Raw genomic sequence first — 25,484 nt, forward strand, 5'->3', positions numbered from 1 at the left:
TCCTATATAACAAATTAAGAGCTCTTCTTGATGAGGAAGAAAAATGGTCATTTCGATCAGACAGAAGGAACTCTTACTTTGTGTTCTTATTACAAGCCTATAGTCATATTTTCTGAAGTATTAATGCAGTGATTTTTTATACTTATTAAACATTCAACTGTTGGTTTTCTTTTACACTTTATGCACTTCTAGTTTGGGGTGGATTTCTCTACTTGACTGTAAAATCTTTTAAAATCTCCATTACATCTAAAAATCCAAATAACAAGGGCGATGAAATAAATCTTCTCTGGAACTCAACTTGTTTCAAATATAATAAAGATGGCAAGTAGAATCAAAATAAAACTAATTATTTAGTGGAATAACTAAATTTCATTTAGTTTAAATGTACCATCTTTTGAAATAAATCTGGAAGAAAAAGAAAGAAAGCCAATCAAGTAGGTCAACTACATTCTTTTTCAAAGAAATTTGTTCTCATGAGACAAGCAAGTTAAGCCATGTTTTATTAAGCCATAAAATGGCTGTGGCTTGATGAACTAGTAACTACTAGAGAAAGAAAGGGGGTAAAACAAAACAAAACAAAAATAAACATTAACAGACACAATCAGGATGACCATGTATAAGTTCTACAGCATTTAGTTTGATGTAGTACAAATCTGTGCATCTACTTCTCCAGTGTTTACCTTGTCACCTACGTTTCTTAGTGCTGCATGCACATGCTATGCAAGTCTTTTTGGTTTTTATACCACTGTCTTAGGAGCCATCTGCAGTATGGCAGACAGTTCCAGGTGCTCAAGCTAGTCAAACCACTTTTCTTCAGTTAAAGGAAATGTTAAGAAATGTCATCCTATTTCCTATGCTTGCTTGGGATTTTTATAGAGTGGAGTTCCCTGTCTCACGTAGCTGTGCAGGATGCCCAATTTTTGTCGTGTCTTAATGATCAAAAAATGCCTGTCCCTAGCAGAGGTAATTAAATCAAGACACATATTTGCTTATATAAAACAGAAGTGGTGATTCTAAGAAGTTGATCTATGGAAAGACACAGACACCAAGTCTAATGATACTGGACATAAGCAATTTAGCAGTCTTCCAGATGGAAGAGCGCAGTTCAGACTACAAGAGAGTGCAAATGAGGCATATTGTACACAGAGGTTGTTTGGAAGAGGTTAGTACTGAGTCTGTGTCCCAGTTCAACTCTTGGGTAAACTAACTGAAAAATCACTTTATAAATGATTTCAGTACTAGTCAGTTCCAAAACAAGGAATTATGCAATGCCATTTGTTGGCTTATGTGAAAAATCGAAGGAAAGACTCACTTGGCTTGGTGGTGGTTCCACAAAAAGGGATTTCCAGTCACTACCACAGCTCCTGGTGGTGCAGAAAATTAACATGAAGTTCTAGTTGACGACATTTCTTCTGCATTTTGAGAAATAACTTATGACACCTGGATGGCTAGCTGTAGAAGAGTCCCAGCTGTAGTAAAGCTAAAATTGGAGCCCAGGAGTTGTCCCCTTTATTTCAAATAGGAAACATGTGAGGTGACTAAACTCTGTATGGATCTTTCCATACATGCAGCACTGCTGCTCATTAGATGTTTGCAGGAAACATTCCATGTGTGGAGATGAATTTTGAAGACACTGAACAGTTTATCTGTATTTAATTGCTAAGGGTTCTGTTCTGCATCTTGTGGTTCTGACCTATATCTTTGAGATTATATTTGTAAGCAAGAAGAGAAGTAGAAAACTTTTAATGCTATTTTCTGTTAAACTGGATATTCTTTTTGTTGGGCAGCTGTATTTTTCTTGCTTGTTATTGTAAGAAATATTATTCTGAGATGTAATGAGGATTATCATGAAAAAAGCTTGCATGCTGGCAATGCTGCCGCTTTATTTACTTTGGAATGTCTTGCATTTAGCCCATTTGAAGGTTTGAGTATGAACAATAGAAATAGTTGTGATAAATTGTCAGCCTCTTCCAAAGATGCAGAAGTTCTGGAGATGGTGCCAATTGACAGATGGTTTGTACTTGCTCATTGCTTGTCTTCTTGACAGCATTTTTCTGCTCTATGTAAAATCTCCCTTGGTGTGTAGTTGAATTCTTTAAAGAAAGAAAATTATATTCTGCTTCGTCCATTTTCTTGTTCACTGATTTGACTAAGTAGAACACCTTCCTCATAAAGCAGAAGTTTGATTTATTTTAATAGATTGGAAAAGTGTTAGGAAAACTGCTGAAGTTTGACGTGCACATTTCTGAAGTTACAAAGACGTTAACAGTGATATTTTATATCTATTGCTGTGGACTTCTATAATTGTGTGAATAACACTCAATACTCGACAGCTGTATTCTTTGCTGCAGGAGTTATGCAACTAATGACTGTATTTTCTGACACTCTAGTATGAACTTTCTGGCTGAGCAGGGACCGAGTAGGTGGAGATGCAATCTTCTTTTTAGTTTTTCCTCAATTTCATGCAGTCCGTTTCAGAATTGACCTGTTCAAGTGCTGCTTTGATTCTTACCAATGGAGAATTATGTGGTATGTCAATAAAAAGTAGCCAAATACTAGTAGCCTATAAATGAAAATATACTGATTGACCAAATAAATAAATGTTGTTCTTTGCGGTTGGTGGCTATGTTGTCCACCTTCTGCATATTCTCCAGAACTGATTTAGTTGGATGAGACAGGAATGTGTGAGCTACTTTATCCATTAGGCTGCTAGTATGCAGCTTTCTTACTAGTATGCAGGTTCTTCTACTTCTGGATGGTCCCATACAGTGAAGACCCTCAACAGAAATGCTACCTCAACAACACAAAATGCTTTATTTAGTATTGCTTTTGTTGCAAGCATCAGAATGTCAGCCAGCTACTTTCTAATATTAATTCTCTCAGTAAACAGAAATAGTCTGAACTTCACAACAGTTGGTACAGAGTTAATAAGATTCTGCTGCTTCTAGTTGCTGCTTTTCATTGCAGTTAAGAAAGCAAAATATATTTGGAAGCTTAAAAGAAGCTGTGTTGGGTTAGATTAAAGATTACTTTGGTATCTCATCTACAAAAGAGGCTGTAAGTGAATGCCTAAGGATAAGCAAGAACAGAGCAAGCACATATAAGACTGTGTCCTAACAGTTTCTCAGCTTCCAGCTATGTTTAGGCTTAGAGACTCTGCTGTGTTGTGTATAACATTATGTGTTCAGTAACCCACAGCTGGATTGTTGTATGATTTCCCCTAGAGGTAGTATGAAAAGAGAATTTGTCAATGTGTGTGTGGTTTGATTTTATTTTGGAAAGGGTTAACTTGTCAATAAATACCTGTAGGATTCAGCTGGTGTTCAGCTGTCATTATGAATGCACACCGTAGTTTTTCTCAGTTTTGTCTTAAGAGGCGAGCTGCATAAACAATGCAGTTAACTGCCTTCTGTCTTGTATGGAAATTTCCTATCTGTCCCTGGCCTTTCTGGAGTTCATAGCAAGGCTCCTTGTCACCAACAGCAGAACAGTTAGATGAATCTGAATATAGCATTGTATTCAAACTCATTGTATTCAAATTCATTGTATTCTTGAGGTCTCTAATTCCTACAGGCTCCATCAAATTGTTATCACCTCTAATATGTGGGATAAGTAATTTATTTTACGTTATTGCCCTCGTGCCTTTGCAAGTGTTATTTTGTATAGTCATTATTTGCTGGCACAAATAAGTCTGTGCCAGCTCACAATGTGTGAATTTCATCCAGAAAAAAAAATCACTCAGATAACAGATACATTTCAACTTTTTCAACATATAAGTCATATGAAACTTCTGAACAACTTCATTACATACTTCTATTGTATTCTGTGTACTTTTAAAATAAAAATTTAAAGAACAAATCAAAACAAAACACACCTATTCGTAGTAAAAAGATCTAGTAATTTCTTGGGGGCAAAGTCAGTTGCATTTTTAAGCAACTATTTCCAATACTAGAACTATCTCTGTGTGGATGAGCTAAGGAAAATACAAAAAAAGAAAAAACCACGCTTGTGAGAGGATGAAAGAAAAAGTGAATTCTTAAATTGTGGGCTATTCATAGCCCATCTAAACTTAGAAAATATTAGTTTGAATGTCTCAGAGTACATTACAGGTTCATCTCAGCTTGACATAAGCTTTTTGAAAATGGCTTTAATATTAAGTAGATTCGTGAATGCATAAACTTTAATGGATAAAACATGATTTTTCAGCTGAGAAAAGTTGAGTTATAACTGTAAAATGTGTGTTTTTCAACTTAAGATTTGCAGATGACAAGTAAATCTGTCATAAGTAGCCTGAGCTATTTGAGCAACTATTGAGGCCAGTAGGCTTCTTCCAGAATACAACTGAAGTTGTTTGTGAGCTGTACTGAATAATAATGGTGATTCTTACAAGCACACCGTTGAAAAGGCTTTTTTTAATTGAAATATGATAGCCTAGACAAAGTAGACACACAAAACCAAATCTTTTTAAAGAAACTAAATTAACTGAATCTGAAGATTCAGTTGATTACCATTTTGAGGCAGAGCAAGAGCTGAGGAGTCCCTTGTAGAACACAGTCATTTTTGTTTCCCTAACACCACCACAAGCCTTGAATCTGAGAATATTCTCCTGTCAGACTGTCTCAAAGCCAGTGGGAACCTTGGGAGGCCTTGTCTGGAGAAGTGTAGTCAGGGTAAATCAGCCATCCTTGGTAGCATGTCTTAGAACTAGAGGACTAGATGTAGAACTAGTGTAAAATGGCAGATTCTCAAACTTACTTTCTTTTGGAAATTCTGCTTGCTTTGAAGCAGAAATGTATGTAGATTGACTAATAGAAATGTTTCTGCTTCAGTAAGGTGTTGATTTGTTTTGTCCTATGAAAAATTTAAAAAGCATTGCTTATTTTATAAATTGTATAAACTTCCTATGCTTGAATACTTGGGAATAAATGCTGCCTTGAGAACACTGAGATTACTGTTCCATACATTGTTAATCTTCCTCTTTTCCTAAATGCATTTGTCTTCCAACTGGTTTGATGTAACAGATCTGATTACAAGCAATGCTCCACTTCAAGCATCTGGGCAGGGCCTGTTGTCATGCTTCACATCACTTAGTTACTCAGGTTCTATCATTTTCTTTTGTATGTTCTATTTAGACATTTTCTGTGGAGAATGTAAGATAGCACCAAAGGAACATGACAAAATACTCTGTTGTTACTACATACAAAGAGCAGCAACTCAAAGCTCTGAATAAAGCAAGGACCTTGATTCTTGCTCCTGATGATACTGATATTTTCCATGAGCACACAGTGTTGGCTTTCAAATAGGATCTCAATTCATATACTGCTGCTCTTGATTTTGGTTTTATTTTTCCGCTAGTGACTCCAGATCAGAATTTCTAATCTTGCCTGTCATTGTACTAAATAAGCATTAACCCTGATTCTTGTGGACTCTGAATTGATAATGAAGGTTATCAGTATGGGGTCTTTTGCTGCTCTTAAGTTTTATAGCTGGTTTAATTGTTCTCCTTTGGACGTGGCACAGTATAAATTACAGCCATCCCTGGCAATTTTATTTCTGGTGGTCACTGTTAAAAGGCAAACATGCCTGCTGTGCACTAATCTAAGTAGCAACAGGACAGCTCCAGTCATCTACAAGAGCTCCTCCAAAAGTAATGCCTCCTTTGTTATTCACCCACCACGTCAGAGACAGATGCTGGTGATATGACAGCAGAGGCTGAACTTTCCTGCAAGAATTCCATTACTTTTTTTTTTTTGCTGTGTGACAGATGGCAGTAGAGGGGCAGTCTGACAAAATGGCATCTGACATGGAATCCTGTATGAGGCGAAGGTGTGTCTTTGAATTCCTCCATGCAGAAAAAATAGCATCCACTGACATTCATTGATGGTTGCTGAACATTTATGATAATCAAAGCATGGATGCGAGCACAGTGGTAGGTGATGCATTTCATCAGACGTGACAGCAGGTCACCTCTGGTGGTGCAGATTTTTACCAGTATGGCATGCAGGCTCCGTAACTAGTGAAAATACATAGCTAATGATAGTGACTATGTTGATAGATAGTGTTTTGTGGCTAAGAATTTACTCTATCCAGTAGTGTTATTGTGCTCTTTGTACCTGTTATAGTTTCCATAGAAGTAAACAAAAGGCATTACCTTCAGAGCAACCTATTTACTTGAATGTAATAACACTGCAAGTCCCAAGACCTGTTTCAATTTATTTATTTTTTTCTGACATTAAATGCCATTTTAGATATTCACTGGTTTTAAATGGTGAATCAAGTTCCGTGTATTGATTATACAAATAAAATTGGATTTACCTATTTAAAACTATTTCAGTGTAAATGTCAATTCAGTTCTATTTATTTAAATAATAATAATGATAAGAAATAAGCCTTTTCTATAGCTTTCCTGGTCTCCTTCCTATCAACTGTTTCCTTCCTAACTAATGAAAGTACACCATTTGTATTTTCTTTGCTGTGAATCAAACATGGCTTTCTAGGATAGTAGTGAACTCAGGAAGGGAAATAATAATGTTGACTGTAAGAAGAATTAGGCAGTAAATTTCAGTCCAGTACAAAGGTATCTCCATGAATAATTTATAGTAAGAAAATGAAAGGGATGGTGGAAGAAGGATTAGAAGCCTTCTCTGCACATAGCTAGGGACAGGTCACTGTCCATCATCCCAGTAACAGCTCTCTTTCTCAAGAGAAGCCCTCTCCCCAATCTGCATTTTTCAATGAGTCTCAAGGTTGTTGGCTCTTTTTGCTTGTATTTATTTATTTATTTATTTATTTATTTATTTATATTCAGAGGTTTCCATGCAGTGAGAGGATGCATACACTAGAAAGGCAGGAATGTAGAAATCTGATATGATTTACTTGATATTCATTTTTGGCTTTCCTTTCTGTTGTTCCATTTCACCAAACAATATTAAGGCAAAAATGCTTTCATTTTCTCTTCAGTCAACTGAAACATATTCTATTCAACATTGCCAGCAGTGAAATGTATTTTCCAACTTTAATTAGCAAGTCAAACAATAATACAAATGCTTCCACAAAATTTTGTTCAAGGTTCTCTATCTTCAATTGAATAACAGAGGTCTTAAAGAGCATGTGCTTTGATATTTGTCACTTGTAGAGAGCATCTATTTAAGTTTTTTTTTGTTGTTTTCTGGTTTTCATAAGCAAGCTCACTGATAGCTGGTTTGTTCTCTATTTCAGGTTGTGGAGACTAATCTGGTTGCTTTTGACTGTCACTGGATCATTATAAATGAGGTAACTGTCAAGTGAACATTGTTGTGAACCATGAATCCTGTTTTCAGGCTTACAAACAAATATTCACACTGGTCTTGCTTTTGCCAGCAAGAAGGAGTAACTACAACAAAGTTCAGGCATGCTGAGAGGGCCAACATTTAACAGAAAGCAAATGCCAAGTCCTTTGGTTTTGCCATTTTGTCTTGCTTATTTTAAACAGAAGTACTTAAATGAGTAAATGAAAAATAAGCTGAGAAAAAGAATACTTACTTATTGAGTACTTGAGCTGACCATTTTAGAGGATCTCCTTCAGATCATTTCTCATTCATAACAGATCTTTCCTATTGAAGTGCTTTTATTTCATGCATATTTTAATTCCTTTTTTATTAAAATAAATAAAATTTGGAAGCCCATCTTTCCTTTTCTTTTAAGAATTCATCTAGAATTCGGTTATGGTTGGTACCTAAAACCATTGATATCAGTAGAAGGCTTTTTGGTGGACTCCTGAACCAGGTCATTTATCAGTGCTCCTGAAGGAAAATAAAAGAAAAATGGAGATCCTATTTTTAGACTGTGAAGTATGTTCTTCCATGAACACTTGTCAGCTAAAATATGACAAGTCAGTGTGAAGTAGCTTTGCTAATGAAAACTATGAAAAGTGCTGTTGTTCTAGCTTTGAAGGCATTCACTTTTTCTTTTGTTTTCTGAAAAGCAATTTAAGTCCAAAATGGCTGAATTCCCTGAGGAGATAACTCCCCAGTGTGTTAATTGTACATCTCTTGCATATTCTTAAAACAAAAGATAGCCTGGAGAAACTGAATATGGATTCTAGGTCTACTCTGGATTTACTGCGCTTTTCTGTTTTCATACCTTGCTACTAGTTTTCCACTAGTAGTGTTAATTGAAAGCTTTTTTTTCAAGGTTATAATAAGTTTTAACATTTTGCAGTGAGAACATACTTTGTCCTACTCCTTTAAAACAGTGAACTTTAAGCCAGCATTCTGTGGAGAGAATTATGCCTCATTAAGTGCTGTGAAGACAACCGAGGTTCAGCAGAAATTATTGCTTTGGGCCCTCCATCTCTCCTGACTAGTAATTTTTCCTTGTTCTTCAGCACTGAATGGGGTGGGTCTCTGTGTCTGAGAACCCAACTCTAAACTACAGCAGGTCACATGAACTGCACACGTATATTTTCTTTTCTGCAAGATTAAACTAGACATTATTTGCCTTCAGTGGAATATTGAAGTGGAGCTGATGTGCACTCTTCTGAGTTAACAGTAATTATTTTTTTTAAAGATATAAACAAAATCTAGATCAGCAGAAGACAACTGTATGCATCAGTATCAATAAAGTTCCCAGATAGACTGGGAGTAGGTACTTTCTCTTTTTATATGACCACTCCTCCACTCTCAAAACCAAAAAGAAAACCAAGAACCAATCCTATTGCACATACTTCACGTTCTATATTCATTTATTAGCGTCTTTATGGAAGAAATTTTGCTTTCTGAGCATTATTGACTGTACATAGGAGTGGATTAAACAGCACAGCAGTAGAAGTGGTTATCACTTTATTTTCTCTGATCCAAAACTATTCCTTTCCACAGCAAGGAGAGCTGTATGATGTATGCAGAGACACATGCACCACCCCTTCATTGCTTTATACTTTTATATGTGAAATGGGTGGAAGATGAAATTAAGTTCATTCTCACTAGCTATGCTAAAAAACATAGCCATTAAAATCTTCTTTGTATGCCATTCTGTCATTCCTGCTGTCATCTTTGAAGAATGTGAACATGTTTAACACCATGCAAAGTTAACTCTTGAGCCATCTTAGCTTAATCATCTTCCTAAATTCATATCCCCACTGAAGAAAGTTACTATCAAGCTCTGTTTATTGACTCTAGGAGTTGAACTCAGTGATCCTTGTGGATCCACTCCAACTCAGGATAGTTTATGATGTCAAAATGCTCAATATTTTGTGGATGTAAAGATGAGATTAGTAATTAATAAGGTTTGTAGATGATTTTATGGAAAGAAACATGTTTTGCCCTATTCTTCTTTTAGTTCTTAACACTATGTTCAAATTAAATAGAAATAGAAATATTTCCTGACTGATGAATGTGACACAATATTATTCATTTATTGCAACATTTCACAAGTTCAGTATTAAGATCACAACTCCACCACTTTAGCAGAAGTAGAGTAATATCCAGGATCTTTAGTTCATAAAATTGCCATCTTCACATCCAAAACCAATTTAATATGCTTTAAAATAATATGTGACAAATACTTCCTTGCAATAAGATACCAAAATAAGGCATCTTTCTTGCCACCACTGCATGAAGGGATTACAATGTGCTTAGTGAGTATAATAATATAGAAGGAAATACCACCTTCAGTTTTGTGACTGTGAATCTGCCTGGGTTTTTGAGGCAACATCTGTTATTTTAATTGCATGCTTTATATGCAGTAATGTCTTGAAAGAGTTTCTTAATTTTTATTGTCCCATTAGAAGCTATTTTTGGTAATATGGAAAAATTGCTTGAAGACTGTGTATCAAAATGGAAATGTGTGTGTGGGAGGAGGAAGGTTGTTCCTTTAAAATGAAATAATTTGCAAAAGCATAATACATCTTATTAGTCCTTTACAAATAACACAGATCTTTTCTGCATGATCGTTGCATTCTGTTGAAGAACCTCTCTCCAAATAAGAGTTTCTCTTTCTTCAGGGCTTGAAAGCAGATGGTACAATTCTGTATTTAAAATTTGTGAGAGTCATAGATTTGAATGCAGTCATGATCAAATATGCCTTAAAAAAGACATGGGAATGGGTTTTGCACTCTCCCTTTCTGACATTCTCTCTGCTTTTTTCTTTTCTTCTGCACAGTATTAAGTGCAACCTTAAAAATCCCAGGGTAGTAAAATAACATTTTGTTACAACTACTAAATTCCTACTGCACAATAAGATAAATTTTATTTAATGGACCTGAAGAAGGGATACTTGCAGCACAATTTCTTTTTGTTCTTTTTTAATTAATGTTTCCTTTTTAATTTAAAATTAGTTTCTGTCTCAAGCATTTTGCTTTGTTAAAGCATCCAGGGGCATCTTACTATGCTCAAGGCAGCCACCAGTTCTCCATTACTGTTGTTTGCTCAAGGAGACTCTGAAACACTTTACGCTGTTTACAGTAACCATAGAGAAGATAGAAATACTAAAGCCACTATAAAGTATTGGTAGGTTTCTATCTGCAATAATATGCACAACTGTGACTAACAGAGTTAAAATAAAAGTGGAACAAGTGCACAGAAAAGCTCATTTTTGTAAGAAGAGCCTGCCAATTTTGGCTTGGTTAGCCTAGGAAAACAAAGACTGAAAGGGTATATGCTCTCTACTTATGTATCAAGTGTGAATAAATGTATCCTTCTCAAAGGCTAGAGAGGGCAAGTTTGCCACACTAGTAAATTATTTCAAAACGCCCATGAATCAAGTGAGAGAAACATTATAAGACTTGGAATTACCACAAGCATCAGAGTATGAAAGAACTCATTCAGGGAGAGGCATGGGATAGTTTATGGAAAAAGATTTAGTGATAGGTTTGCCTGTAACAACGCAGGAGAGATCTGGAAAAATCCACAGTATTGCATTCAAAAACTGCTTTCACATGAAACGTATTTTCCCCTCGGAGTGGGCTACTGCTTGACTGATGCATTCATATTGTATATAGTATACAATATGAATGCAATATAGTATAAAGTTTGACTATGTTTTAAGCTTGAGCAGCTTAAATTGGATCAGGTCCCTAAATCATAATTAAATTCCAATAGCTCACATAATTTTACATTTGAATGTTTATAATTGAGTAAAAGTAGTGTTAGATGTTTGTTTCAATCCTTATGTTTTTCAGTTGTGACAGCAGGTCAAGCCACCCCTTTTGACAAACCCTTCCTGTCATGAAGATGGCCATACTGCCAGGTCTTTTGTTCAGATAGGTTAGAGCCAATGGATAGAGGTAATCTGCTTGTGGGACTGGTTAGCCCTGCTTTCTCCACAAACTCTTGGATTTTTATTTCTTCCTTACCTTTTTTTCTCCATCTTCTCATCTCCCTGCCTTTTCTCCACCCTGTCCAGAATCTAAGCAAGCTAGGAGAGACATAATGGAGCAAGTGTTTATGTGAGTACTGCTGGCTGAGAGGCCTGCATGGACAGTGGCCATCTCATCCTGCTGTGACCCCTGCCTAAACTTGCTTCAACCAGCTTGCAGAGGAGGAAGAAGTAATCCCTTCTCACAAAGGATGTGTTGAGAACCTTCTGTTAGATGTAACTTCTGGAAAATAGGGCATGTTAAATATATGATAAAATCTGGAAACATCTTGACTGAAAGTTAAGATGCCTCCACAATAAATGTTGTGGGGTCTTTTTCTGCCTTTATTAGATCTTATTACAGGATAAATTATTTTCCTCCATGTTTTTCAGTTACTCTATGATAAAAAGTAATTCTGGATCTAAATTGCTTATTTCAAAATGGCACTAAGTTGTACAGCAGTGTATAACAGGTGACCAGTATATTGTCTTGTTTTTCACTGGAATATTTTCCTGATACATTGAGATGATCCTCTCGCTTCCATTTTTTCCATCTGTACAGACCTATGCATTTAAAATTACAGTCCTTTCCTTACTTATTTGCGTAATAGGATGAAATGGACATCTAATATCTATTCGTGTTCTGCCTGGAAAACCACAGCCTCTCCTTATTCCAGGTTCAGACCTTCAAAGAAAGGTTTGGAACTGTATCTTGAGCTTTGGAACTTTCTAGAAAAGCCCACAGAACCAAGCCTTTATTTATACAGGTGTCAACTCAGTTCAACTTGGCCAACTTTGTAATTTTTTTGACATTTTGTGCTTGTATAACAAATCATCTGCCATCCTTCTATCATTGTACTGTATCCTGCTTTGAAGTGCAAATGAAAATTGTTTCCTCTCATACAATAGTTACTTTATATAGTTTTCTTAAGTCAGATCCAAAATTCAAGAATGAGAGATGATATTGGAGAGTCAGTGTAAAAAAGGCTCATCACTCAGCCAGTGCCAAATATTAAGAAACTGCAAAGAAACACATAGCAAATGGTAGAAGTTGGGTCTGAATTGGTATGGGATTGCTTTCCAGTTAACCTAAAATCTGAATATGTGATTTAATCAGTAGAACTCAGAGAATTTAAAATCATAGTTATTATTCTATTGATGCTTATATTTCCTCACCACCACAAGAAAATCTCTTTGCTGTGTGGATTCTGTTATTAGTTCTCAGGTGCTGTATAAAAATATAATAACTGAAAGTTTAAAGTGAGAACTTCTAATTAAATTGCACAAAAATGTTGATTACATTAAAACAAAACAAAAAAACCCACAACTTTTTTTTAAGAGAGAAAAGATGAATGTTTAACCAGCTGAAAGTCAAAATCTCTTCTAAAGTATTATTTAGCGCTATAGAATTGCTATTTGGGAATCGATTTTTTTTTACATTATTAAAACTATTCTAATAGTCTTGCTATTGCAGATTAGGCACAGCGTGTAATGAAACCAGACTAACTTTGTAAATGCTTCTAGAAACGACATAGTTTAAAATCTAAATAAGATTCTTGAACTCTTGCTTATGATTATTGGGAAGTATTTTAAAAATTGAACGCTCTTTGCTAAAACAGCATTTTTTTTTAACCTCACAGCCAGGAAAATGATACAAACTAAATGAAAGGAATGCATCTTAAGCTGGGAGAAACCATTATCTATGGTACATTAAGGATTAATCGACCAGAAATGCAAGATATTACAGTGGACACAGCTGATACCATGTGTTATTTTTGTTTGCAAAAAAAATCTATATTTCATAAGGAACATTAATAACAGATGAATTCAAAAACTATGACAATCTGTGAAAATGAATAAAATATTTATATTGTAGTGAAGAGCTGAAGTTAAAATTTACATCTCGTGCTTTTATTCCAAGCTCTAAAGAAAACAAATGAATCCCAGTATGTCCAGACCTGTTGTTTCAAACCAATTTCATTTAAAGAACATTAACTACAGCCCTAGAAAATAAATCAGTAAATAAATGCCAGGATAGTTGTCTTAACTTTTGAAGAGCTGTGTTTTTAAAAACCCTGGCCATCTTTTCTCAATTAAGAAAATTCGCATTAGAATCTCTTTCGTGCTTTCTTCTAAGAAATGAGCATGGATTACAAGTTTAGAGGCAGGAATGACTGCAGTGTTTAGTTATAGGCATAACAGAGCAGAACTGCTAAATTCTTTCAAAAATTAGAAGCTAGAAATACACAAGTGAGAGTCAAATGTTGAATATGGCTGTATGTAAAGTTATTTTAAATGCGGGCTGTTAATAGGAGTTCCTCAAGAACTTCAACTTACTGGGTTGAGTCTCCCAATTTTAAATATCTGGAAAGTTCTGGTGCATCAGCCTCTGGTATTAAGCTAGATTATAGACAAACAATTCAGTATGGTGGAAAATAATTCTACTTTGAAAAGCTGAGCTGTTTTATAGATTATTTTTTCTGCTTTGCAGAAAATACAGACATAGGATTTCCTTGAAAATTGTCAGCTAAGTTCTTTGAGTCCTCGGAAACAGCCTGTGTTTATCTAAACATCAGGATTTTATGTGTGGGTTGAAGCCAGCTGTGGTTATTCCTGAGCCCTGCTTGTCCCTTCATTCCCTCAGGGCCACGTATTTCAATGGTATAAAATACTGTGTTATCAAGCTGCAGGAACTGACACTTTATACAGGACTGTTCTTCTGATTTCATTAACCTGCCTTAAAGTTAGTCTTTCAAGCTTAATATTTCACATATTGAGGATAAATGATGTTCACTTACTTGCACATTCTTGACATTCTGTTTCTAGGAATTGTACACTTAAGACCCAAATAATTGTCAGTACCTTCACAGCTCCTAATTAATGCTACACTTAAAAATATATCATGCTATGACTTCCTACTGATTTATACATTATCTACCAAGAATTCTATGCAACACTTTTAAGTAAAAGATCAGAGGCAAAAGGAGAGAAAGAGGAAACCCAAAATGAAACAACTAAGCCCAATTACATCTACAGAGTCTCTGTGAGGTTTGGGCACACTATATTTTACAACAATTTTTGCAATTGTTGAAAGAGTGGTAGTCAGTTGTTTTAATGAGCTTAATATGTTCTTCTTTAATATGTTCTTCATGAGACTATGGCTGAGTTCAACACTAGCCATGTAACAGTCACAAATCTCTTGGTACTCTCAGTTTATTTTTCACTTATGATGTGCTAGTAAAATGTTCATATTTTAACTTTTATGCATATTGTTTTCTTTGCCTTATCTTCCAGGAAATCAGTGATTTGGATGTGCAAGAACTGGTGAGAAGGTCAATTGGAAGGTTAACAATTATTCGACAGACATTTCCCGTCCCCCAAAACATAAGTCAGCGCTGTTTCCGTGGCAACCACAGAATATCTTCATCACTGTGTGATCCAAAGGACCCTTTCTCCCAAAGCATGGAGGTAGTTTATATACTGCTCTATTCCCTCCAGGACACTGTCTTTGTAGAGAAGTTCCAGGTTTTTCCTCAAAGGCTATGTTAATTTAATGTTTATATTTTGTGTCATTTCTGACATACAGTTTAATGGTGACTGGGGAAAGTAGTTGGGTGGGAAATGAGCAACAGTTCTGATGGATAAGTACTCATGCACTCCAGGCAGCGTGATCGTTTTGCTACCCTGCTCTCTTAGCTTCAAATGTCTTGCCCATAGAAAAACCTTTACTTTGGACAATCCATAAAATCTATGTTAAGTATTTTTATGTAGGTACCTTAGTCTATGTCTGCCTTCCTAAAAGGCCTTATTTTGTAGCTGGTAATTACAAATCCTATCTGTGATTCTGCGATTGCAATTATAAGGTGTACTTCTGTAAATTAGAAGAGAAGAGCCTTCCTACCATGTGAAATCAGCAAGATCACAATTGTGAGCAAGTCCCCCCCCCCCCCCCCTCTCTCTTTCATATGTCTGATTAGACTTTGTCATGGCAAAGCTACGGCAAATCAGAAAAGTGAAACTGGCATAAAATACCTATTTATTTATTTTGTGAAGTCATTTATGGACTTGCAGAAAGATGGCTATATTGGCACTGGTGCAGGAGAAGCATATCTGACTTAGCAGCAGCAAAGAGAAAAGTAGTGGTGCCCAAAGGAAGGACTGAAACAATAGAAAAGAAATAGGAAATTTTAAAAAACTGCTTTCATTTACCTAAATTGAAATATGTTAAGGTGGAAGGAAGTGCAGCCAGTCATGCTCTGTTTTAGGTTAGCAATAAAAGCCATTGTCTCAATAACTGCTCACAAAATAGCCAGTAAACACCTATTGATATGAAAAGCTTTGGCCATAGTACACTGCACAGTGGTCTTATTAGTGGTTTTAAAATAAACTGACCTGTGAAAGTTCAGTGGATGCACAGAATATCAGTAGGGGCCCAATTAGGAGTCATGTAAAGTCTTTAAAGTCTGTGTCCTTCTGTTGTGGCAGTGTGATCCTATGGGAAATGTTTGGAAGTCCATGGGTCATATTCCCCCACATCAGTGAACTTACTCTAGAAAAGAAAAGTTTTAGAAATATATTTTTTTTTCTACACATTGGTAAATTCCCTTTAATGTGTTAGGTGGGATAATAGTTCAGCTTTAACCTATTCTTCTTGATCTCCTAGGCCGTAGCTCTTGGATAGCTGTATTCTTCCTATTCAAGGCCTTCAATACATTTCTGTTCAAAGGAATTATGGAAGTTTGACTCAAATTTTTGCACAGTTCAGTTTCTATGTTCTTGCTTTCCTCAAGATGGCTGTCCTTCATTAGTAGCCAAGTGAAACAATGATAAACAGTGAAAGGAAGTATCCCTAGTGTCTTTGTATGATGCACAGACTCAAATAGCTTTGGGGTTTGTTAGGTGTTTCTTTGTTCTACTCAACAATATTATAAATTAATTTCTATTCCGATGGGAAGTTGGAACAGTTTATAAATTGAAATTCTAATGCTTTTCTTATGCCATTGAACTGTGACTAATCAGAAATATTCTATATTCTCTGGAAGTCATGAAGGGAGATTTCTTTCCCCCCCCAGTCCCCTAGATATTCCCCTTAAAGGCTGTGTGAATAAGAACTTTATTCAGTACCTTAATTAAAACACTAGTAAAGGTCTCTCATTGTGTCTGTGGGATTGTCCTACTCATAATGGCAGTTCCTATAAATTTTGCTTTGTATATAATATATAGTATATAATTTTCCTATAAATGTTGCTTTGTAAGCTTCAGAAAGCATAGGAAGCTTGCATTCACTAATGTAATTTTGCCTCATAGCTCTTTGCAACAGTCAAAGGATAAGTAAAATAAGTGTAGTTAATCCAGATAAATCACTTTGATTGCTAAATAAATGTCTTTTTTCCTATACTTTTGAACAAAAATTCATCTCTCATTTCTGAATTACATCAACAGGAGTTTAACCAATTACATATGGCATGGTAATGCAAATGTCCAGACATTAGTCTGAGAGACTCAGAATAGATGAAGTATCAGTAATGGATACCAAGCAATGAATTAAATGTCCCAGTAAATATACGTGGAATTGAATAAAAATGTAAAGTGACTTTAAATTGCAGCACCACTGTGTGCGCGTCAACGCAGCTACTAATGAAGTATAGTCTGGCAGTGGAATGGAAGAGAGATTTTGAGGTTCAGAAATTAATTGTAGTGTCTTTATCATTACATTATCAATGATTGATTGCTGTAAATGTTAAGCTATGCTATTAGTAAAAGAATAACAACGCTTAATAATTGCTGAACTCTGTACCCTAGAGCCCTATTAATACTTGATGAAGGACTAACTATATTTCTCTTGGATTAGTAAGTGCATCCTTCCTCATGAACTGTGAAAACAGTCTTCCATTCCCATGATATTAGGTTCTGAAAACTACCTTGAAAGCAATGTCATTTTCATGGGAAATGATGACTTGGCATCTGTAGCCTTTCATTTACCAGTTTAGTCTCGTTAGCAACCTTATTGCCTGCTCTCTCTAGAGATGTTCGTTTGTTTTTTTCTTTGGTGAAGGCACACTTAAAATAAACATGTCTCAGGGCATAGCAGTAATTCCTTTTTCTCCCTCTAAAACAGAAGTCCCCTTGGTGATGATTTCTTTGGGGAAATATGGATTTAACTGAAAGGCTTTGAATCTTTTATAGTTTTAGGGAATAAATAGATAAATCATCCAAGTTATTTTAAAAATACTCAATTAATCTAAACCCAGATCCTCTATGCTTCTAATCCTGTCACGCACAGTGATGCCTAGCCTATGCATCTTCAGGGAAGCAAATTAATTCCTGTGTGAATACTGAAATGGAAATTCTCAGAACCACTGATATTATGGAAGGATTCTAAATAAGAATTAAGAGCCAAATACTAGAAACAATGAGTGAAGTATTGCTGTCATTTAAAGAAAAAGATATACGTGTGTATAAAGATCACAAGTTCTGTGCATTTCCAATGATGGGGAATCCTGGGAGTTTGTTGGGAGGAAAAAAAGCAGATTAGATCTCCTTCACTAGGACATAGAGGGCAAAATGTCCCAGGAAATTGTGGCAAGGTAGGGAGGCAGATTACCTCCTTCATCGATGGGAGGCAGGGAAGAAGTCTGTCAGAAAACCTTTCTGCGAGAACTGTACAGAGCAGATTGCAAATGACATAGGCAAAGCCAGCATGAAAGTGGAATTTACATGAGAAAATAAATAACATTAAAACAAACAAAAATTAGATGGATAGGGTTGGACAGGAAGAAAGGTACTTTTTTTTTTTTCCTGTTTTAAGACAATTTGCCAAGCAGTGTCTCAGATCTTCAGCATTGTGATCCCTTGGCATATATCCACTCCTAACAGCTGTGAGACTTTCCCAATCTTTGGATATTTTCAAGAGGCAGAGTAAGGGTTCTCTCTACAAAGTGTAATAGCTTCCTCTTGTAAGGACCCTTACAGGCTTTGAGCAGAACTGCTATGTGGAGAGACCTTCATGCAGAGCAGTCATCCTTTTTCACAACTCTAGAAAATATCTTTTGGCATATCTGATGGAGAAAATATATATATATATATATATATATATATATATATATATCAGCAACTGTGGCTCAGTTAGCAAATTGCTGCTGGCTAATTTGTTTTCAGAGATTGGAAATGCTCTGTAGCATCATTCATAGTACAGCTGAGAAAACAAAGCTTCCCTCTATCACCGCAGGAGGCCCTATGGCTTCAAATGACCAATAGATTATCCACAAAGAATATTCTCATAGGTCCTTCTCAGTTGTTAACATTGTCTCTTACTGAGCACTTGCATTCAGGAGCACTGATGTTCAGGCTAGGGGCTTTTTGGTACTTCAAGGAATTAATAGCCATTGCCAAATGCTCTGACAGGAAATGCTGTAAACCTCAGAACTGGAGGGCAATTGTACACAAAGGAAAAATTTCACTGGGTCAGATTCTGTACAAGAAATTACCTCCATCACAACTGCATGAAAAGAAAGAGAAAAAAAGAAAGAAAGAAAAACTAAGTAAAGAAACCCACGCTGGAACGATTTATTTTTTTAATTTTTCACAATATCTGCTTTCTGAAAGAACAGACAGCCTTTAAAAGAGTTTGACGGTGTTCAAATGTCTAACAGTGGAAAAACTGAAAGTTCCAGGCATCTGATTAAAAATAAAAAGAAGTGGGGCTTTTAATCCTGCCTGTGGAGCTGTAGCAGCAATTGGATTGCTTGTACTTCATGTGTGTGTAGTTTGCTGCTGCAAATCAATTGTAGCATTACAGCCCGTAGCTGCTGTTTCTACCAGAGCCAAAGAGGGGATGTTTTTTTACTCTTGTTATTTCTTCTTAATACCAAATAAGTCATTTAATTACCAGGGGCTTATGGGTGAAGCAAAACAAATGACAAATTCTGGCCACTGTCAGAGGACCACAAGTAATATGCTGTTACTCCATTTTTTATGTCTTTACAGATTTCTAATCTGTACATATATGACACTGTCCTTCTGCTGGCAAATGCCTTTCACAAGAAGCTAGAGGATAGGAAGTGGCACAGCATGGCCAGCCTGACCTGCATTAGGAAGAACTCAAAGCCCTGGCAAGGAGGACGATCCATGCTGGAAACCATCAAGAAGGTACCTTTTTCTGTACTTCATCATCTTTGATTTCTATACTACTTTCAGTAGTATTTACTTCTGAGATGTGTACTATTCTTAATCAGTAGCAGTGGTGTCTTTTCAAAGCAAAAGTCTTGATATGATAGTAATTTCTGAATGAAAACTCTTTAAGTGTTTTTCTTTTCCATGTCATACTATGATATTGCTTTTTCACCAAAAGTACCAAACACTACTAGACACTAAAATCCCATTGAAAAATATTGCAGATCAGAAGGTAATGCTGAAAAAATGTACTAGATTTACATTTACGGAAGAAAAAAAGTTTGACAGCTACACTCAATTGATATTCTGTGGAATCTGCTGTTGCACTGCTATTGAAATTAACATAGTGGAGTAACAGAAATGGAAGTAAGAAAAGTCTGTTGAAGTCATCTTGTCTACATCGTGTCATTACAGAAAATTTTCTTACTGTAGACTAGAAAATGCTTTATCCAATGTTAAGCTCTCACTACTTCTCTGTGAATATTACACCATACCTAAATAATGCTCTTTCCCAAGACTTTTACTGTTCTTCAGCTTGAAATATATTTTTCATACTTACACGTTTTTTTCATGATATCTAAAGACCCTCATCTTTAAGAGGCAATTCTCACAGCCGTCAAGGTGATTATGTAGTCACAATATTCATAGGTTCTTTGTTTACCTTTCTCTGTAAGCTATTCTACTCATCATTCTCATGTTATTGATGTCTTTCATAAAACTGCCTTTTAATTTGCCTGCACGTACTTTCCGGTAATGTATACTTACATTTAAAGTGCTGTCAGTACCTCCATTATAAAGACAAAGGAAAATAATAATAATAAATTTTAAAAAAAAAATGTAGAACCGTTTAAAAAAAAATAAAATAAATATTCTTTACTTATGGCTTTCATTGGAAAGACAAAAATAATTTCAAATATATTGTTGTTTCGAGAAGTTGCTTTTCTCTATTAGGTCTTTAGCTACACCAGAAATTACGGTGATGCAAGCAAAATGTAAAGTTCCTTTGAACACTGTTTGTTGGAGGTTTTTGGTTTTTTGCCAGTCACAAATTCAGTTCACATTAGCTCCCAAATAACAGTTCGAGGCTTTGTTTGGTGGCTGTCCTCAGTTTCCATTCTAATAGCTGAAAGTCATGAGACAGCAAAGATAAACCAGGAGGGAGTAAGGTTATGGCTTTAAGTGGTTCTAAAGTAGTATTGCAGGGCAATTTCAAATCCACACTTGGAAGTCTCATGTATTTTAAGCTACTTTTCAAGCAAGGCTAACTCTGGAGTTTTCATTATCAGCTTGCGCTTTGTAAATATTATGGTGCACTTTTTCATTAATAAATGTATTACTACTTACTCAAATCCTAATAGGAAGCCTGAACCACAAAAGTCAAAATACCCACTTTCACATTAGACTTAGATTTTACTATCTGAATTAGGGTTTAGGTAAACTTTGATAGCCCTGCTAGCAACTCTAAATTTGCTTTTGAAATGAAAATCAATAAAAGGGCTGCTGACTTACTGCATTTACAATTATCTGCTTGCTTGTGACGTTTCTGGATGTGAGACTGATTCTGCTGTCCTACATAAATGTCCTTCATACTGTGTCTTACCACCACTGCATTTTTTTTGCACCTCTGACAGCCAGAGTTTATTCCATTTTTGCTACATTGCTGTTTCTAGTGCATCCAAGTTATTAAAACAAACTCCTCCTGTGACCATCTTGAAGATCGGTTTGCCAGGAAATAGTGTAGAAATGGTCAGTAACATATGAAAAGGAAAGCAGGAGCAAGTGGAGATCCAGAGATGTGGTTAGCTTGCTAGAAAATGAATTGAAAGTCATGAAAATTCTTGACATGTGCAGGTAACCAGGCTTATTTCCTGTTGCCTTTGGGTTTCTCAGCTATTCAAATGAGATGGCTTTGATAGTAAGCCATTTTACAGGTGTAAATGAAAGAATCCAAAGTATTTCTAACACATCACATTGTGCTGACTGAGATGAATTTCTGGAAGCAACATGGTAAAGTTCAAAACCAAAATGAAACCCACAGTTACAGACAGAAATTTCCAATGTGTATGCATCTTTACCACTTCCTCTCTGCTTGAGAATCCTTCCATTTTTTATCTTGTTCTTTTTGTCAATTTTTTTTTCCCCTCCCATCCTTGTTGAACTGGAAACAAGTGAAATAAGTAATTCTCATAAATGTACCAGATTTTATTCATTTTAATTTTGACAGAAAATTGGGGGAAACAAGAAATGGCCAAGTGTAATTTAAATTCAGAGTGAAAAATTCTGGATTTTCATTTTGAAATCACCACAATTTCAAGAATATAGCATGTACTAGAATAAGAAGATATTGCTATACCTCAGAGCAAAGACAAAATCTACATCCTTAAGAGTCTGCATAATTTTAACCGTGCCTTTAAAACAATCTGTATGAAGTAGCAGGAATTGCAGTCTTCCTCATCCTGCCCCTCAACCCCTTGTAATTTCAGTGTAGTCAGGCCCTTGCTTGGTGGTGGGGAAACAGTTAAGGAACTGATGACTAATTCCAGCCTGCCTCCCCTAGAAAAGGGCTAGCAGTGAAGTAGCTATTCTCCTGTTCTCAGCAGCAATGTGGAGGTGATGTTGCCATCTACTGCTGGTCACAGCTGAGCTCTTCCTTGCCTCTAAGAAAGCAGAAAAATGAGTTCTAGATGAAGCTTTTCTGGAAGAAAATCTGTTTTCTAGAGTCAGAGATCAAGACACGGCATTATCTAACAGCATTTTAGCTGGGCATCACCCTCTGATTTCCGGAGGGAAAAATAGGAAAAGAGATGGGAAATCTGTGTAAGCTACACACTGAGGAAGGTAAGAGAAAGGGATGCTGATTTACCTTCGGCACCACTTGCTAAAAATAGCAGAAATCTGACAGTAAATGGAGAAAATAGTTTCTTTATGATTAATGAGCTAATATGGAAGAGCAGAGAATGAGGGGGGTTTAAAATGTTTCAGTGATTTCTTGAAATAACAGAATGGCTACCTGAATCATTCTTTGTTGAGTGATTTTTATTGTTGAACATTGGATGCCTGGGTCACTATTTCTACAAAAAAAAAAAAAAAAACCACACTCGAAAAGCTCAACTGCTGTGTGAATTCAACTGATTGAATAAAGTCTAGAAACCATTTTAAGGCCAATTACATTAATTTTAAAAGACCTAATATCTGTTTCTATGCATCCTGGAACTGAATAAATAATTAGATTCATCAGGAAATACAATCATACTAATGAATTTGGCCAGCTCTAGCAATTATATATAAATTCACTTCTCTAATAAGAACTATCCCAAAACACATGCCCCGTTGTATATTTCTCAGTAAAGCTATTTCACAGTGAGAGTAATAATTATTACTAGAAAATAATTCTACTGTTGAAAAAATTAATCTTCCTGAATAGCCTGAAAATAAATGTAAGCAGGATTATGTGGCGAATCAACTCAGAAAAATGACATCAAGTTAATGCATTTATCTTTTCTCTCATCTCTTTGTCTGATCTCTTCCCAGTCACATTTGTTTAGCTCACTGACAAACAACAAATTTTTAGTGCTAGCAGCAGCATAGAGAATGTTCCTTTGAGGCAAATGGGCTGTAGCTTGTGCTATTTCATGAATCATGGACAGGAATTGTTAACTAGTCTCAGACATGTCAGTGATGTTCAGTAATGATGTGAAAAAGATGCCAAATTGTTGTTCAGATAGTCGCTTAGCTTGACTTTACAGGCACCTGAAAACAGTGTCTTTGGTTGTGAATTCAGTAATTTTTTAAACATCAAATTTCTCCAAAATTAAAGTATGAAATTAATATTTGAGGCTCACAAAATGTTGGGTTGGTTTTTGTTTTGTTTTGTTTTGTTTTTCTTATTTGCAAAATATGCCACATCTGAGCGTAACCAGAATTTGAATAGCAAATGTGAGAGCAAGTGATACACTTTAAAACTAATGACTTGGTAAGCTGACATTCCCATGTGAAGTCTTGGCTGTTGGGTAAATAATACTTTCTTCAGGGACTTCCTTACAGTATAATAGTGCCTAAGCGTATATAAGCTGTAGTTTATCTTGCCAGTCTAGACAGGACTCAAGTAGGCTTTCACTATATTACCAAGCTTTATAGCAGCTCTGTGAAGCCCAGAGCAGTAATCAGAAACATAAGTAAAACATTTTTGTTCTAACAACTGACATTTCATTCTTCAATTTTAAATGTGTCAGGAAATTGCATGGTTGTGGCTCAACCTTAGAGGAATTTTAGAGCAGATAATAAATCTGTCTTTTTCTTTTCCCAAATAGCGTTGTTTCTATAAGTTAAATGAAATGAAAAATTTCTTTGACTCTTACCCATTATCTTAATTAATGCTGACATAACTTGGAAAAATCTCATCAGGAAGTTACTGGATCAGTAGCTGTCATACAGATGGCCATTTCCTCTTTGATTTCCTTCCACTATGCATTAGAGGAGGGATATAAAACACCTGCAGTAAATCAATTAAGGGCTTTAGAGGGTAAAAGACTATGCAGAAAATGGGAGCACTGTTCTGAAACTCATGCTCTGCAATATGCTGTGCCAGTCCCTCAGCCATGAGGAGTAAAACATAAAGAGCTTTGCAGGGCACCAAAGACTAGCAGATATCTATAATAGCCCAGCCTTCATTGATGAGCTGACAAGGCAGGTCCCATGTAGGACAAAGGTGTCAGAACCTCTGAGAAATTCCCTGTTGGATTCCATGATTGTTTTTTTATTATGTGGGTGGTTCTGCTCAGTTCTGACTCTTTTCATTTAATTTTTTCATCTCACTTCTCAAGCCAGGATCATTCCCATGTAATCTCCACTCATATTACTCTATTTTCAGGTGGACACAATCTAGGAAAGAAAACTCTAATCAAAGACACTTGTGTATGACAAATCCTCAAAGCAAGAGAAGATTTACCAAATAAATCAATGAGATAATTTGTTGTTATGGTTACTGCCAGGATTCAGACAGATAAAAATAACTTACAGACTTGCAGTTTGTATTTTGCTTCAACGTTTGCAGTCATTTAAAAAATCAAGGCAAGTAAATTTCCACAATGATTTGGATTAAGATTCAGCTTCAAAATCTTGTAGTGCATCTGTTGGCTGTGCTAGTTAGGGGCCATGTATGTAATGCCAACCATAGTGACGTGTATAGTGGCTCTCACCTAGTGTGGAGCAACTCGCAGTCAGTCTGCAGAAGATAATGTAGATGTATTCTTAATCAGAGGTAGTTTTTTTCCTTCTGGCATTTCATGAGAAAAGCAGAGATTATAGAAAATGTTAAAAATGCATATACATCATAGGATTTCTTTGTTTTTAACTTAAAAAGGCACTTCATGAAATATGCAGAAAATGTTTCCATGAAAATTCAAGTCTCTAATCTGAAAGATTTAAAGGTATTACCTCAATGAGCAAATTCCTCATTTTTATTATAATTATGTTAATGTTTTACCAGAGGATGACCGCATGCATTTTTTCAGGTCACACTAATCTGCAATGCAAATATTGTACTCCTACCTGGATCTTGTCAAAATTAAAGATATGAGAACAGAGATATTAAATCATGATTCGGCAATGGCCAGGTGCTTTGGTATTTTGCAATGCAAGAATTTATTTTCCAATTTTTTCCTCTTCATATATTAAAACCTTTAACTGGAGAGATTATTAGAACTGAAAAAGCTCTCATATTGTTTTGAAGAAAAGCTATGAATTTTGTGTGGTTTTATAATTGATGCAGATTTTTATATGTGCTTGTTTAAAATGTTGTTCAGGTTTCTTGGACAAAGTGGGTCAAAGATCTAATTTTTTCCTTATCAAAAAACAGGAAAACTTTCTAAGGCTTTCAATGTAGGCAATTCAGAAGGCTCTGTTGATTTTAGAGTTTTGCTTTATCATAGTTCTTATAAAAGGTTGAAATGTGTGTCATGTTGAATTACCCTGGAATATAT

At 35.7% G+C, this 25,484-nt stretch overlaps 1 protein-coding gene across 7 annotated transcripts in view; it reads left to right on the top strand.

The window, feature by feature from the left end:
* GRID2 (glutamate ionotropic receptor delta type subunit 2) overlaps positions 1–25,484 on the top strand; it is a 637,614-nt gene that overhangs the window by 432,933 nt on the left and 179,197 nt on the right. For all 7 annotated transcript variants that reach the window (XR_001554883.2, XM_015861346.2, XM_032444177.1 and 4 more), the window contains 3 exons: positions 7,219–7,272; positions 14,626–14,799; positions 19,318–19,479. Coding sequence is in view for 6 of the 7 variants with exons in the window: in XM_015861346.2 (XP_015716832.1) it covers positions 7,219–7,272; positions 14,626–14,799; positions 19,318–19,479 (390 nt within the window). In the remaining variant the exon portion in view is untranslated. The remainder of the gene's footprint in view (positions 1–7,218; positions 7,273–14,625; positions 14,800–19,317; positions 19,480–25,484) is intronic.

This window comes from Coturnix japonica, chromosome 4, assembly GCF_001577835.2.
Source record: "Coturnix japonica isolate 7356 chromosome 4, Coturnix japonica 2.1, whole genome shotgun sequence".
In the NCBI taxonomy this organism is placed as follows: Eukaryota; Metazoa; Chordata; class Aves; order Galliformes; family Phasianidae; genus Coturnix; species Coturnix japonica.